The following is a 15,958-nucleotide window of genomic DNA, read 5'->3' as shown; positions in this document are numbered from 1 at the left end:
ATATTTTTCTCTTCTGCACAACATCATAAATGCCAATGAGTCTCCGGTTCGTTTGATCTTTTCCAAAATAGAGAGAACGTTGAACTCCTTCTTTTTTTCTCTCTCAACTTGAAAACTGTCTCTGTCTTTTCTCTTTTTTAACGATTTTTTAGAAATTCCTTTAAAGATATAATTCTTAAATTGAGTGACACTCAATTCGATATTTTTGAAGCCATTCACAAAACTTAGATATTTTAATTTTCAAATTTTAAAAAAATATCATTTTTGTCAAAATCATAAATTCGAAATGATGTTTCAAAACATTATTAATTAAAAAGAAAATTAATTTTAATCAAATTAATTAAACATTAAATTCATTAATATTGCAAAATTTTTATTTTATTATATCATTGAAATTATTTAAATTTTGTAAAATATTTTAAAAAATTCTAAACTAACAAAATTAAAGGAAAAAATTCTTATAAAACGAGCTATAATACGCAAGGAGAAGGTTATCTGAGAAAGAATAACACTTGATTATATCTTCTTGACGAAATGTATCTTGATGTATGAAAAGCTATTCTACAAATACAATATCACTAGAATATTCTATATCCTATAATGAAATGCCAACAAGGATACGAGGCTCTTTACAACAGAGAACTCGAAAAAAATGAAATCCATTACAAGGATCACAATTGATTCTTTTTTTTATCGCGTTAATTGAAATAATTCTCCTCCTGCGAATTAATACGTGTTTCATTCTTATTATATATATATATATATATACAATTGACGATTTATTCATAAAAATCACCACTAAAAAAATTCAAGTGCGTCCATAGCTGACGTATTCTTTTTTTCTTTTTATAAATCGTCTAAATTCATTCGTATACAGTAATTAACAATTAATAAGATAATCGCATTTTCACGATTATTAAACATTTCATTTTTTTGTAACTAATCGCAAAATTAAAGGCTGAGAGACTGAGCAAAAAGAGAATATATTGAAAAAACTTGAGCGACCATTAAACGGTTCTCTCTTTCTCTCTCTCTCTGTCTCTCTATCTATCTCTCTTGACATTATTAACAAAAGTCAAGTCTTTTGTTTATTTCTTTTTTTTTTAACAAAATTTCAACTTTTGGTCAAAATTATCACTTTTTTTTTTATATAATACAAAAAAAACGATGATACAATAAAAACGAATTAAAAGTGCACTTTAAATATTACTTAGAAAAAAAATATTTACTTTTTTTTGTGACTGTGCACGAGAAAAAGCAGAGCAACTTACACTCACTGGTCCTGGTAGACTCGGAGCTATCAATAGAATAATTATTATAAAAAAGGCAAGATTCAATTTGAAAATCTACCTTCATCTTCCAGGTTCGAGCGCATTTTTTTTTTTTTTTTTTTCTTTGAAAGCTCAGATTTCTCTAATCATTTGTTCAATTGTTTTTCTACAACACGTAAATACATACATATACATTTTTTTATATATATAATCTAAGAGCTCATCAAGAGAAGAAGCATTCTGCCAAAATACTTCGAAAGATCACAGATACACTGTAAAAAAATATATAAACAATTAATTAGAAATATAAAAAAAAAAAACAAAACAAAAATTTACAGGCAGAAATGAACTTCTTCTCGTGGAATAATTTTTCGCCTCAGGTTGCTCTGATACCTTAGTTTCTTTTTTACCTCGCCCTCTAAAATACTATCTTTTCATAGTTTTTTCACCGGTTAATTATTATATACTTTAAAGAGACCGGGGATATGATCGATCCAAGACGACATTCAATGTCGCGGAAATTTTTTGTTTTTTGAAACCCGACGTATATGATTGCACATCGACTTTCAAAATGGCAGTAGTTTAAGACGATTTTTTTTTTTTTTTTTTAATTGAACAGAGATGGATACGCTTTTTTTTTTAAAAAAAAAAGCTCAGTTCTAATTCGCCGCAATAACAGTTGTTGCAGCAGCTGTTGATGACGATGATGATTTCTTTTTGAGAACGATGTCCTTGATATTTAGATTCACCTTCTCCTTTCGTGGGGGTGGTACTGACTGTAGACAAAATCGTTTAAAGGCTTCTAGCTCACGTTCTGCGTCGTCCATTTCACCGTCCTCGAGGTCTATATCTTTTGGCGTGAATACACTCTCTGCAAAAGACACGCTCTCAATACTAGAGATCGGGCAAGTGCTTTTTAAGGGAAAAAAATAAGAAAAAAAAATAACAGAAGAGTAAATAAAGAAACTTAGGAGAATAGAGTTTCTTTCTTTTCTACTTGCGCTCCATGCTTTCTGATTTTCGAAACAATTTTCTAAAATTTGCACAATATCTACATAATTTTTATTGGAAATACCAAAAAAATGTACTAATCAATAATAGTAATAATAAATTTAAATGTACTGAAAAAATTGAAAATTTAACGTTTTTTATATTTATGATTTTATTTATTGAAAGATTTTAATTATATTCTTCAGAAGATATCTAATATACTTTTTGTTATTTTCGAAAGAAATGTGTCCTAATTTTACTTTTTGCACTTCGTGTTGATTGTTTTTTTTTTTTAAGAAGGAGAGGGACTTGTTGAGATTGACTTTTGTTATATTTCTCTAAATTTTATGATTTTTTGTGTAATTTGTCGTTTTTTTTAACTAAAAAATATCTACAATTTCCATTTTTGATTTTATGTCAAAAATATTGTATTTCATTTTCGTCAAAAAATTTAGAAATCAAGATTATTTTTTTTTATTTTCTTTAAAATAAAAAATTGTGTAATTTGTAATTCAGATATTGTGCCCATTTCAGAAATATGTTTTTTATTTGTATAAACAAAAATAATTAAAAATGTTGTATTCGAATTTTCTTAAACGGCTAAATTAAATTAAATTGTGTAAATAGTGAAATTAATTAATTAACATTAAATTGAATAGTGCAATTCATAAATTATATTTTACAACTAATAAATTAAAATCAAGTCGTTACAGTGAAAGAAATTAATTATTCAATTTTACTAAATTATTTTACGACTTAGGATGTGTATTTTTTTATAATTAGTAACTATTATTTATATTATAAGTAATTGAATAACAAAATAATCAAATGAAAATATATTAGTAAGTGAAAATTCAAAAAATCAAATATAAATTTGACATTTTATTTTTAAAGTCGATAAACTTGATGTTAAATTTTCCATAGCTAATCTTTTCTTTCTTATACGAAAGTTTCACATCTTCACATTTAATTTCTGAATCGAAAAATTCTTTTCGTAAAATTTATTACATAATCAATTTCTCTCAGTACATAAGTGAACAATTATTCTAAAGCGTGCAATTTAGATAATAATTTTCCAAAATAAAATTTAAATGATAAATGAAATCAGTTTATAAATGAATAGAAAAATATAAAGAAAGGAAAAATTCAGTCTTTTCAAACTTTAAATAAAATTATTATCAAAACGCTTACTATATTAAAAATGAAAATTTATATATTTTATAATTTAATTATTTCTTTTAAATGAATTTTTATTTACTTCTATTTTGTTTTAGTTAAACTTCACGCGAATGGAAGTGGAAAAGGCTAAATGCAGAAAAGGAATCGGGTAAATGTCGGCATCTGCTGTACATTTGTCGACGTACTGCATGGGTATGGGATGCAAAATCTATTTTTGATCCCAATTTCATCAACTACAGTTGATCACAACAACAACAATAAACACCAACCAAAACAAAAAATATCGCGACAAAGAAATACTTCCTAAAAATTGTTTTTTTTTTTACATACATTTTTTATTGAAGAAAATAAACATAACATTCCGACAAACTAACAACCTTCACATTATTCGACTTAAAGTTAAAACCTTTTTCCGTCAACGAATTTGATAAAAAAGAAGTTATCTCCTTTTTTTATTTTCAAAAAATTATATTCACAAGAACTTTATAAAATATTGAAAATTAGTTATTACTTGTAATAAATTGAGAAGAAATATATATTTCAAAAAAAAAAATACTGTAATCGAACCCATGCAGCAATCAGGAAATAGTTCCATTTAGGAAGAAATAGAATTTGAAAATTTTTTCGAGAAAAAAACGTCATTTTATTTTGTGTAATCAGCAGATAAAAAATATCTCCTTTTTTTAAATATAGTATCATCTAGCAATAATTTCCCTGTACTTCAATATCACATTTGGTTTTCTTTACTTTAGAAAGCTAGGACTATAATAGGACATCAAAAAACAGTTTCTTTTCTTTTTTTTTTATACAAAGTATAATTAGTAATATACGATTGTGTTACGCGATCTTATTTTGTTCATTTCTCTTTTGAAAATCTAAGAAAAACAAAAAATACCTTAATACGTAGACTAAAACTAAAAGAAATACCTCCTAAATATTTAACTAAAACGCGCTCATTCGTAGTACGGACAAGAGAAAGAAAAAAAAAGCTTGGACTAGTGAGCAATAAATACCTTAACGAAAACAAAGTAATCTAAATTGTATATAACACGATTAATATATAAATATAGAAATCTGGATTCTGAGGTAAAACTTAAAGTTTAAAAATTAGCAAAGGTACTGAGATCTTAATTTGTGAGTGTAGTGTATGTTTGTTTGTGAACAGGTGCAAAAAAATAAAATAAAATTGACAAGACAATGTAATACTCACAAATAAATAATATACGAGATAAATATGTGAGAAAAAAAAAGTTGGGAAAAAGCTGCATTTAAACAATATACAAATCTGAATTCCCTGTCTACGAAAACGCCTATTTTTTAAATATAAATCTTATTTTCAAGAAATTCCATTCGACCTCTTGAAAGTACAATTGACAACGTCATTTCTCCGATATTTTCAACTCTCTCTCTCTCTCTTTCTCTCTTTCTGTCGATTCTAATTTGTCAAAACGCGTTTGCATTCTTTTCTTTAAAACAAATAAAAGAAGCGGAAATTTACATGATTAAAGTTTGATTATTGTTGTTTCTCACCAACGAGGTTCCAGTCATCGCCGCTTTGCCTCGCGCCATTTCCGCGCTTTTTCTTTTTCTTCCCCTTACTGCTGCTAGTAGTAGTGGTGGTGTTGGTGTTGCTATTGTTACTATTGGTACCGCTACTTGTAATCGTCATCGATGCATTAATCGCCTCCCTTACAGCTGTTTTCGCCTGTTCATCTAGAGTTGCTTCCGGATTTCTCACCTTCGTCAATGTCACACTTGTACCCTTAAGATTAATTCCACTTTCGGGTATCGGTTGACCGCTTGCGACCTTACTGATTTGAATATTAGCGAGATCACTTAAACTGGTGCATTCCTGTGTTAATCGACTACGTATTTCAGTAATACTCGACGGTATTATGCCATTATTTTGTTTATTATTTGATTTAGCGGCATTTAAATCGCCTTTAATGATGAAATCCGGTTTTGGCGGAGGCGTTAAACCGGCATTAATAGCTTGTTGCAAGGCTGGACTTCGGATTGTAACCATACCGTTCTCTGAGACTTTTATGATGGCTGCTTGTTGTGATACGGGTTCCATTTTTGGTGGACCGAAGGCCGGATTTCTAATTGTCACCATATTTGTTTGTGGATTATGAAGAATTTTTGCCACATCATCGCCATGTTGATGATGATCATTTCCAGAATGATCGTTTCTCTGTAATATTGTCATATTACCAGATGATGCTGACGATGGATTATTATTTTGATTTGCAGCATTCTTATTCTTCTTCTTTTTCTTCTTTTTGCCACCCTGGGATTCCTTCGTGGAATCTGAAAAAAAAATAAAAAAAACGGCATCAATTGATTTGAATAAATCGGTGTTTAAATATATTTTTAACTATTTTTTTCTTACAATGTTGAAGTCCACAACGTTTATGATCAACGATTAGAAGACAAATTATTTTTTACAGCAGAAAATTATAAAATTTTGTGTCAAAAATGTTTTATTATAATTTGTTTATCAATAAACATTGCAAAAAATATCTTCGTAGCCAAAAAATCATAGAATCTTTCATTCAAAATTTTTTTTTTTCAAATTGTTGATCATAAACGTTGTAAACTTCCGCAACGATTTATATTTTTGAAAGGTTTTGTGAGGAGAGAATATATTTATGAACTTTTAATATTTGACAAAAACAATCATTTAATGTTATAAAAAAAATAAAAATGTAAGTATTATAAATTGTTAAATTAAATACAACATTTTTTTCATATAAATTAGAAAAACTACTCAAATAAAATAATGTTTAATATTTTAATTAAATTAAGAAAATTTAAAACTTCAAAACTAATATAGCTTACCCAAAAAATTTCGAAAATTAAAATTAAAAAATTGAAACTAAAGTATAAGTATACAATATATTTTTTTTGTAAAGCATAAAACAGAAAATGAAAAAAATTCTATTATTAAAAATTTCATAACTCGAAATTTTGAGCACTTATAAAAAAATAAAAAAATACGTAAACCTTTTTTTCTACAAAGAATAAGAAAAAAATATATATTTAGACGAATTTAAAAGGTCATAGGTAAATCTCACGTGGAATTTAACACTTAAGACTTATATAGGGCTCGGATCGATTTTAAGACCCAAAAAATATAATTTTAGTCTCATTAAATTATAAAATTTTCAGCAATATTTTTGAGATGAAATTAAAACAATTTTTAATTTCAAACACATTTATAAAAAATGTTAAATGAAATATTTAAAAAAATGTCAATACTTAAATTTCTACTTTTATATTAACAATAATTTGTAATACTCTCTTTTTTGGGACAAAAATCTGCTTGACAATATTAAAAAAAAACTATAATAATTGTACTATGTTGATTAATTATAATGAATTATAATTGTTCTGTATTGTATGACAATAAGATACTTTATGAGAAACTATTTTTGCTACTTTATTTTAATTTAAAATTTAAAAAAATACTACTCTCATTAATGAAAAGTTAATTACTTCTAATTTACACTATAAAAGTCGAATACTCCGAGCCGTGTATAGCTAAACAAAGCCAAAAATTAAAAAATTAAAATTAAAGAATTGAAACCAATAAAATTAAAGAATGTAAAATATTTTTTTTTTATTTAGTTTTTTAATTAAAATAAAAATCTTACCTTTATCTGAATTTTTTGGAATGAGATCCTGCTTCAGCTTTCCAGTATCAACAACAATAACATTACCATTGCCTTGCGGATTAGCGTAACCGGACGGAGTGTTACTCATTGGCGAAGCAATAATTGTCGTTTGCTTCGGTGGATTTGTCGGTTTGAGCTTCTGTGCAATTTTTAATGGAAAAGGCTTGACGGGCGTGTCAACTTTTGTAATCGTAATACCGGGCGGTAACTTGAGATTCTCAATATTAATTTTAGAATTTGCGCTAATATCCTTAAATTGGCTACTCAATGGTGGTGTCACACATTCATTAACAGCACGTTGAACATCGACATTTTGTTTCTTTTTATTATTATTATTATTATTACCATTATTCTGATTAATTTTTGTTTGACTTTTCTGGTTATCAGTCTTATTGGCGGTTGCCTTTCCACTGGTATTATTGTTGTTATTATTATTACTATTAGCTTTGTTATTTGCGCTCTTATTGTTTTTTTTGGCTTCCTTTTGAACATTTTTATTCTGCTCTTGTTGTTTTACTTTCTTATTGCCCGTTTCGTTGTTGTTATTGTTATTATTATTAGCATTAGATTGTTTCTGCACTTGAGGTGATAAGTTGTTCTTGTTTTGTTTTTTGTTCACGAGATTCTGTTGTTGTTGTTGTTGTTGTTGTTGTTGCTGCTGCTGATTTTTCGTTTTGTTCGAAACATTATTTTGTGTCTGGGAAACATTTTCTTTGTTCTCAGAATTCTTTTTATTTTTCTGTTTCGTTGGTTTTACTTCGGCTGAAGATTGTTGTTGTTGCTGCTGCTGTTGTTGTTGGACTTTAACAGATTCGACTTGTTTAGCACTCTTGGATTTTTCATTTATAGTTTGTTTAACTGTTTTATTCTCATTTTTATTTGTTTTAACATTTGATTGTTGGGATTTATTTTGTGAAACTTGATTATTAATATTATTAACTTGATTCGCGTTATTATTGGCATTTTTGCTTTTCTTTTTATTCTTCTTACCAGAAATAGTTTTTCCTTGATCAGACTTGGCGGGCTCTTTTGTTTGTCCATTGACAAGGGTGAATAATACTTTGTCTTCAGCGGGTGTTTGACCTTTGAGTGTGATGGTCACAGTTGGTTCGGCACTATTTGATTCCATGACACGTTTTATTGTCACGATTTGCAATTGATTTTCTGTTTCTTTTTTGGCTTCTTCCATTTTTCGCATTTCGCGTCTCAATTTTTTACGTTCTTTTTTTGTCAATGTGGATTCATCGATGGGTGGCGGCGGAGGCGTTGGAGGAGATGGAACAACTGTTTGTTTCCCGCTATTTTTATTATTATTATTTACATTGTTAATTTTATTATTGCCTTTTGTATTACCTCCTTTATCTTTTTTAGTATTATTTTTCGTGTTGTTCTGAGTTGAACTTAAAATTCCATCGACTTTATCAACAGACATTGAGCTTTTAGTCTTTTGATTTGCTTGAGCTACTACAGTTTTCGTTTTAGCGTTAGTTTTATTGGTAACATTAATGTTAGTGGGAGCTTCAAACTTGTCTTTTTTCTTATTCTTAATATTATTCGGTTTTAAAACATTTGATACGACAACAGGCGGTGACGCTGGAAGAATAGAAATCTCCGGTAAATTTCGATGTGGATGAAATCTCTGTGGCATTGGTCTCTGAGGATCGACAACAGTGATAGTTACTTCTGGTGTTTTCTTTTGTATTTCTATCAATTTCTGCCTCTCATCTTCCAGTCGCTCCTGTTTAAGCTTCTCTTCATGCTTAAAATGTAAAGAAAAAATTTTTAAAATCATTATTGATGTTGGTTAATATTTTTTAAAATTAAAATTATTTGATTAATAATAAATTAGTAAAAATAGTTATAATTTAAAATAAAAAATAATTTTAATTAAATAATTAATTTTTTTTTATATAAAAAGTAAACTATAAATTAAATTTTTTAAAAATTACCTTTCGTTGTTTCTGTCGCGCTTTCTTTTCAGCCTTTTTATTATCTCTCTTCCCATTTTGACTGCCCTCTATGTATTCGAGTAAAGCGTCTAAATCTCTTTGATCTCTATTATCAAGAAGGACAGTCGAAGCTGTGGATAAAGGTGTATTAGATCTTGGCGCCGAATGACTTGATGTTGTTGTCTTCGATTCTGAATTTGTGTTAGACGGTAAGGATTCTGCAGAACTTTTTGACGGACTGCACACAGCTTTGCATTTAGTAGCTTTCTTTTTTGTTAATAATTGTCTCAATCTGTCTCTCATTTCGTTATAATTACGACTGACAAGAGCAACAGAAGTCTGTAAATAACATAAATTATTCATTATTATTATGTTTCTAATAATACTTTCCATATAATTAAATTTTTCATTTTCATAAATATTTAAATTTGTTAGTGAAAAATATTTATTCGTCACTGATAAGTAAAATTTTGACAAAACAAACACTTATTAAAGAATATTAAAAAATTAATTTTTAATCAAATTTTGCAATTTCAAAAAATTATAAAATAACCAAAAAAAAAATTTTTTTCCAAAATTTTAGATTTTACTTACAACATGTTTCCGTGTATTTTTCTCTTTTTCATTAGTTACTTTCGACATTTTTTCTTAAATAAAAAAAAAAATTTTAATATTAGAAAATTAGTTATAAACATACAACTCCGTGGCCAAAGACTTCACAATAACAGCAATCACAATGTCGATTTGAATCTCGTGGTGACGAACTACTTGTCGAACAAGAATCTTCGTGACTGCTTCCTGAATCTGAACAATCGCCGTCCCCAGGACTCACTACAGACGCAAAAGAAATATCAATGATTATACAATAACGTAAACAAGACAATATTTACACAAGATACTCAAAATATATCATAATATGAAAATAATAACAAAAGAATTAGTAAGCTTGTGGTTGTTTTGAAATTGTATAAAATTGTCAACATATAGAAATTAATTAGAATTATTTTTTGAATAACATTTTAAATAGGGAGGAAGGTAAAGAGAGAAATACTAACAATCACTACAAGATACTCTTTTGATGTGTTCAACAACATGTTGTTTGTGACAGGCGATGGAAGACTGTGAACCATGATTGTGAGCCTTGTGTCCAGAACTTGAAGTTTTAACATCGTGAGAATGCGCAGAACCTGAAAATTGAATTTTTCAATTAAATATCATTTAATTTTGTTTAATCTATTTTCATCTATTTTTTATCAAAAATATTTTCATATTCTCTTCATTTAATTTGATTAAATCTGTTTAATAATATTAATAATTAAATTCCTAAAGCTTTTCAAGCAAGAGTACTTAAAAAAAATTGTAAATTTTTTTTGTGTGTAACTTTAATTAAAAATGAAAAATAATTAATTACCTTGACAAGAAGTGCGATTATGATGGTGAGTCGAATTTTTTGTTTGTGTCGTCGAGTGTCTCGTTTGGATTTGAGAAGAAATCGTCGTACTTGGTTTCATTACAACTTCTAAGGGTTCCTGATCAGATTTCGGAGTAACCACTGTAACTGATTGCTCCTCCAAATGACCATTTGGCATATCAATATCATCTGAATGGTGAGAAATAATTAAATTTTGTACTATTTTATATGTCTTAAAATTTATTTAATATTATGAATTAAATATAATTTGGATATTTTTCTTCTTGACTTTTAAAAAAAAAATGAAATTCTGTAGACTTACTTGTACTTAAGCATGGACACGCGTCGAGTTTTCGTTTTGAATTCAATAAACAAGGGCAAGGTGGGTTATCGACTTCCCTTCGTTTTTCAGCGATATCTTTGGTATGTTGATAGACACAGGGACACGATTGGAAATCAAATTTCCTAAAATCATCGTCCTCTGCGATACAATTTGGCCTCTTTTCAATCGATTCACCATTTTCAGTCTCACATTCCACGAGTGTTTTCGATTCAGTGCTATTAAAATTCGACGCCGAATTTTCTTGCGTTATCAATGAATCGGAATTGTCATCACACGGTATCGCAGAATTCACATGGTTATAAAGGTCTTTGATCGCTAAAAAATTTGACGCTATGTATTTTTCCATTCCTGCGTATTAAACAATTTTCTTTTATAAGAATATTATTATATTATAATAATACATCCTAATAAAATACATTAAATAATCAATTCAATTTAATTGGTTATTAAGTGAATTTAAGTACAAAATAAAATATATTAATTAAAGGCATATGTTAAATAAATATCAATGATGATATAAATTTTGAAGTAGAATAATTTTTGGTTTTCTGTAACAAAATTTTTAAATTTTCTTTTTATCTCTTATCATCTCCAAAAATATCAAAATACAATTGGAAACACTTATTTAGAGTATCAATATCACTGCCAATTTTCAAAATTCTCATACTTTCAGATTTTCTAAGAGTGAACATTCTTTTAAATTTTGAATTAATATATAAATGTAATATATGTACCTGCAATATCATTATTTAATGATTTGTCTTTAGTAGGTGATTCCTCTTCCGTTGACAGTTCTTTCATCTACAAATAGAAAATCGTTTATCAATTTATTGATATTGTAAATTATTGTCTTTTTGGAAACTAATTTTTAAAAATTCATATTTATTTTACCATGAAGATATTGGAATTTAAAAGAGGAGACAAAGTGCAATAAGTACAATTTTCTTCGTCGATATTCAATGACGCATTAACATGATTTTCACTGCAGTTGCTTCTAATCCGTCTGAAGAGAAAAATCATTTTAAACAGTTTTATCAACTTTTTAATAATAATAACAATAGTAAAAAAAAATAATTCAATGCTAATTATAATTTTAATAATAATACCTTTTTGCGATCAAAGTAGCGAATGACTGAATAACAGTCGATGCACATTCGAATCCACATTGAAACTCGAGATCATTCATGTGCGGATGATTAGGTATATTTATACCATAATCTTTAACAGTTAAATGGTCCTTTGAAACAATGATCGACTTTAAGACATCAACTAACCTTTGGTGTGACGTTTTAGCATCAAGTAAAAATTGTGCAATGTCGTGTTTAGGAGGAATACTGAGTGTATCTAAAAGACATACTGGACTTGGAACTCTACCGTTAGAACCGTTTGTACAAACTTCCTGAGAATCCTTTAATAATTGATTATTAGTTTCCTGAAGTCTGAAAAATATTTTTCAATATTATTATATTCCGAAAACAAAAAAAAAATAATTTTTTTAATTTTTGCAACTACTTAGTAGAAAATTGGAAAGTTATTTGAAATGTGGAAAAAAATTACATACCTTTCGTGTCTTTCATATGTCTCTTGCTGTTGTACTTGTTTCCACCATGTTGTAAAAGTTTCCCAACCTTTTCTGAATCTTCTCAATTTTATTAATCGCGCCGCTTGTTCCATGCTGAAAATTTGACAATTTTAACAATTATTAAAAATTTATTTTTACAATTTATGATTACAAATTGCAAAAAATCAATTAAAATATTTTATTTTATATCAATTATTAAAAAATTAATGTTTCCTGTTTTTAAATTAAATAAATAATTAATTTTATTTTTACAACTTACTTATGTTTATCTATTAACTGCACAGCTTCCGGCCAGAGATTACCAACTTTTGTCATTTCATCATCAAACGCAAGATACCTGTGAACGAGACCTTGATATTCGGTGCTTTTTAAAGGCAGCAACTTCCTTAACTGTCCAATAAAAGGTGGAAGTCTATTTTGGATTAAAGGATCCGTGTAAACGTAATCCTGATAAAGCTTTTTATTGAAACACTCCCATGTTAAATTAAACTTTTGAAAATACTCCTTTTCCACCGGTTTTATTAACTGCGAAACTTGTAAGGCAGTTGCGATCAAGGCATCGTATCCATCCAACATTTCTAAAAAAAAATATATATATATATATTTTTTAAATATTTTTATATAAAAACAAGAACAAAATTACGTTATAAGTAGGAATTATTTTTTCTAATTTCTATGCACTTAAGAAAAAATGTTTAGTACGTACTTGTTAAGAAAACTTCCGACAAATGATTAATTCTCAAATTTTGAAGAAGGGTTAAAAGTTGAACCTTGACTTCCACTACAAATTCCTGCGCTTGACTCACTAATCTCATGGAAAGTTGATGAGGATCGCTTTTACACAGCCTAAACAAAATATGTTTATTATAAAATTAAGAAATTTTACATTGTATAATTTGATAAAATTGCCGAAAATTATTTACTGTAAAACAGTATTCTGTAAACTGCTTTGTCGAGAAGAATCACTCTGAATTACTGGCGAGTGAGGTACATTGGACGTTGTCATTGCTGTATGATAAACAGAATGAATGTGTTTTCTTAAATCTGTCCAAAGACTATTTAGCCTTAACGCTCTTTCCATTTCTTCCATAAGAATTCTCCTATTATTAAAAAATAAAAAAGAAAGTTAAATAATTATGTGAGATCAATAAAATTTATATATTATTTTTGTTAAAAAAAAATTAATTAATTAATAAAAACATTACCTCTTAACTCGGCACATTTCACATCTGCAAGGATCTTTAGCGCGATGTGAAGAGGAATCATCAGTAAAATTTTCTGAAGAGTCTTTATTACTTTTCGATAAAACATTACTGTCCTCCATGTCTGTATTATCTGACATTTCGCAGTTTTCCGCTATCTATTTAAATAATCAAAATAGAATATTACAAAATAATAAAATCAAATAAATTAATTAAAAATATTATTGAAAATTATAATGATAATTAAAAAATTGAATAAATTAAAACCAAAATTCACTAATTACAATTATTGTTATTTGTATTATTTTTTAATAACATATTGACGTATTAAACTAATAAATATAAGTTCGCTTCAAACGTCATTATAAGTTTTAAAAAATTGTTATCTACCTAGGCAAAAATTATTAATAATACGAAAAAAAAAATAAATACACGTATAATATTAATAAGTTGAAATTTCCATAAAATAATTATTTATTTTCTATCGTTATATCTGCAAAAAATCTCATACATAATGAGACGGGATAGTAATCTAATGATTATAAATTCACATGCTAGGTGTTGCTTAACTTAAATACCTCGTGAACTAAATAATTTACTAATTATTTATTTAATATTAACGTGATAGAAGTTAATAAAGTTTTTCCATATAATTTTTTAAAAATAATTTTAAACTTTTAGCTGTAACTTACATTTAATAAGAAACGATTTTTTTTATTTTCATTATTTTATTTATTTCTTAATATAATAAAAAAACAAATTTTATAATAAGTAAATAAACATATGAACTTTTTAAAAACCTTTTTTATTTTATAACGCGAAGGATGTTATTTACCATTAACATTTAATTTTTTTATTTATCTGTTTCTTTAATTTATTTTTAAAAAATGTTGAAATTGGTTATAAATTAAATTATTCTTAAGTAGTATGTAGAATTTTTTATGAAACTAGTTTTAAAATTAGATTTATTTGACAAAAATGTTATTTTTCAAATAATTAACAAATGTTACAATAACTGAATTGATTGTTAATATTGATTTTTTATAAACAATGATTAGTTTGTGATATAACAATGATTACGACATCAAACATTAAATTAAAAAAAAAATACAAAATGTTTGTCAAATATTAGTTTACAATTTTTTTCTCAAATTACAAAAAAAAACCTTTTTATTATTGTACTAAATATCATAATTTTATTCTTAAAAAGGTTATTCATAAATCTGACATTTTCAATAATAATATGTAGGTGGTTTCACTTCAAACACAAACAGCGCATTATCGAATAAGTAAACTGACATTTAAAGTACAAATACAAGTTTCCTGGAAGTTTATGCAAATTAATTATTCAATTTATAGAACGAGAAACTATAACATGGTAATAAAACACTTGCAAAATTTGTAAATATTTTTGTTCTTACATTTAATAACTAGATTTATTTTTCACAGTCGCTTTTAAAAGTGATTTCATACTTTATTGCAAAAAAAATAAAAAAAATTTTTATGGTCTTTTTTTTACTTTGTTTTAAGTACCAATAATATACAATTGTTAATGAATTACACACAGCATCTCATTTGTATCATGGAAAAATCCGGGATAAAATTTCTCATAAATGAGTTAACGCTAAGGGAAGATTAAGGACAAATGGAAGCGTGCAAAAGAAAAAAAATTGTGAAAGCATGAGAATCTGCAATACCAAACTATGTGTGCGAAATCTATGAAAGGTGAAGAATCATACCTCGATAGAATTAGTTAAGGGAGTGTCACTAGGTGAAAGTTCATCAGCATCAGATTCTTGAGTACCATTAATATCATGCCTTAAACATTTTGATCTGAAACTGTCTTCGAATAATATGTTTTCCTGTTGTGAAACATCCTCGTTGTTCTCTTTTGCCAGGACGTCACCCATTACTTTCTCATCGCGTGCCTTCAAAGTCGCACAATTTTCCACCACACTATCACATTCACTCATTTTTTGTTTATTTGACAAATTATCTGATTAAAAACAATAAACGTACACGTAACACTTGCCCCGGGATATAAACTTGATAAATAGATGATTTTAAGGAATATTTTTGTTAAAGAGCCGCGTATAAACACCTTCAACCCGGAGAATCAACATCCGTGTCCAATATGGCGCCGTGCGTGTTGCGTGCTTAACTTAGATGGCGCTCGTTAAAATACATAGTGCGCATGCGTAAACGTGGTTCCGCGTTCCTTATTTCGCGAAAATTTCTGCAAAATTGATTTTTTAATTTTCAAAATACGGAATATTGAAATGATAATACAAGTGTTTGCATTTAAAAATCATCTACTATTTAGACAAAGACATTGGTATTAATTTAATAACAAA

General features: G+C 27.2%; 1 protein-coding gene across 2 annotated transcripts; it reads right to left on the bottom strand.

Annotated features, from left to right (window-relative positions):
- Nucleotides 1-516: 516 nt before the first annotated feature.
- On the bottom strand, nt 517-15,767 carry LOC127289283 (probable serine/threonine-protein kinase DDB_G0282963). 2 transcript variants are annotated; one of them, XM_051317124.1, is made up of 17 exons: nt 15,344-15,767; nt 13,608-13,762; nt 13,326-13,502; nt 13,109-13,248; nt 12,662-12,980; nt 12,382-12,495; nt 11,927-12,259; nt 11,712-11,823; nt 11,555-11,621; nt 10,800-11,168; nt 10,478-10,666; nt 10,122-10,253; nt 9,764-9,897; nt 9,067-9,405; nt 7,097-8,876; nt 4,971-5,750; nt 517-2,142 (listed from the first exon to the last, which is right to left on the bottom strand). In XM_051317124.1, exons 1-17 carry the CDS (start codon nt 15,575-15,577, stop codon nt 1,931-1,933), a joined length of 5,586 nt encoding a protein of 1,861 aa, XP_051173081.1. In that variant the 5' UTR covers nt 15,578-15,767; the 3' UTR covers nt 517-1,930. The 2 variants fall into 2 exon arrangements, with proteins under 2 accessions (XP_051173081.1, XP_051173082.1); XM_051317125.1 differs by having other exon boundaries at nt 10,800-11,135.
- Between the last annotated feature and the right edge of the window lie 191 nt (nt 15,768-15,958).

The sequence above is a fragment of the Leptopilina boulardi genome, unplaced genomic scaffold, assembly GCF_019393585.1.
Source record: "Leptopilina boulardi isolate dan_hultmark-lab unplaced genomic scaffold, ZJU_Lbou_2.1 LbouV2_401, whole genome shotgun sequence".
NCBI classification, from domain to species: Eukaryota; Metazoa; Arthropoda; class Insecta; order Hymenoptera; family Figitidae; genus Leptopilina; species Leptopilina boulardi.
Note: the sequence above shows the minus strand (reverse complement) of the source record. Positions and strands in the feature narration are given on the sequence as shown.

Coding starts and splice junctions, on each gene's coding strand:
- LOC127289283 (XM_051317124.1), bottom strand. CDS start 15,577: ATGAGTGAATGTGATAGTGTGGTGGAAAATTGTGCGACTTTGAAGGCA. Junction 10,254..10,477: donor TAATCGCACTTCTTGTCAAG/GTAATTAATTAT, acceptor TTCAATTTTCAG/GTTCTGCGCATTCTCACGAT. Junction 9,898..10,121: donor AAGAGTATCTTGTAGTGATT/GTTAGTATTTCT, acceptor TTGCGTCTGTAG/TGAGTCCTGGGGACGGCGAT.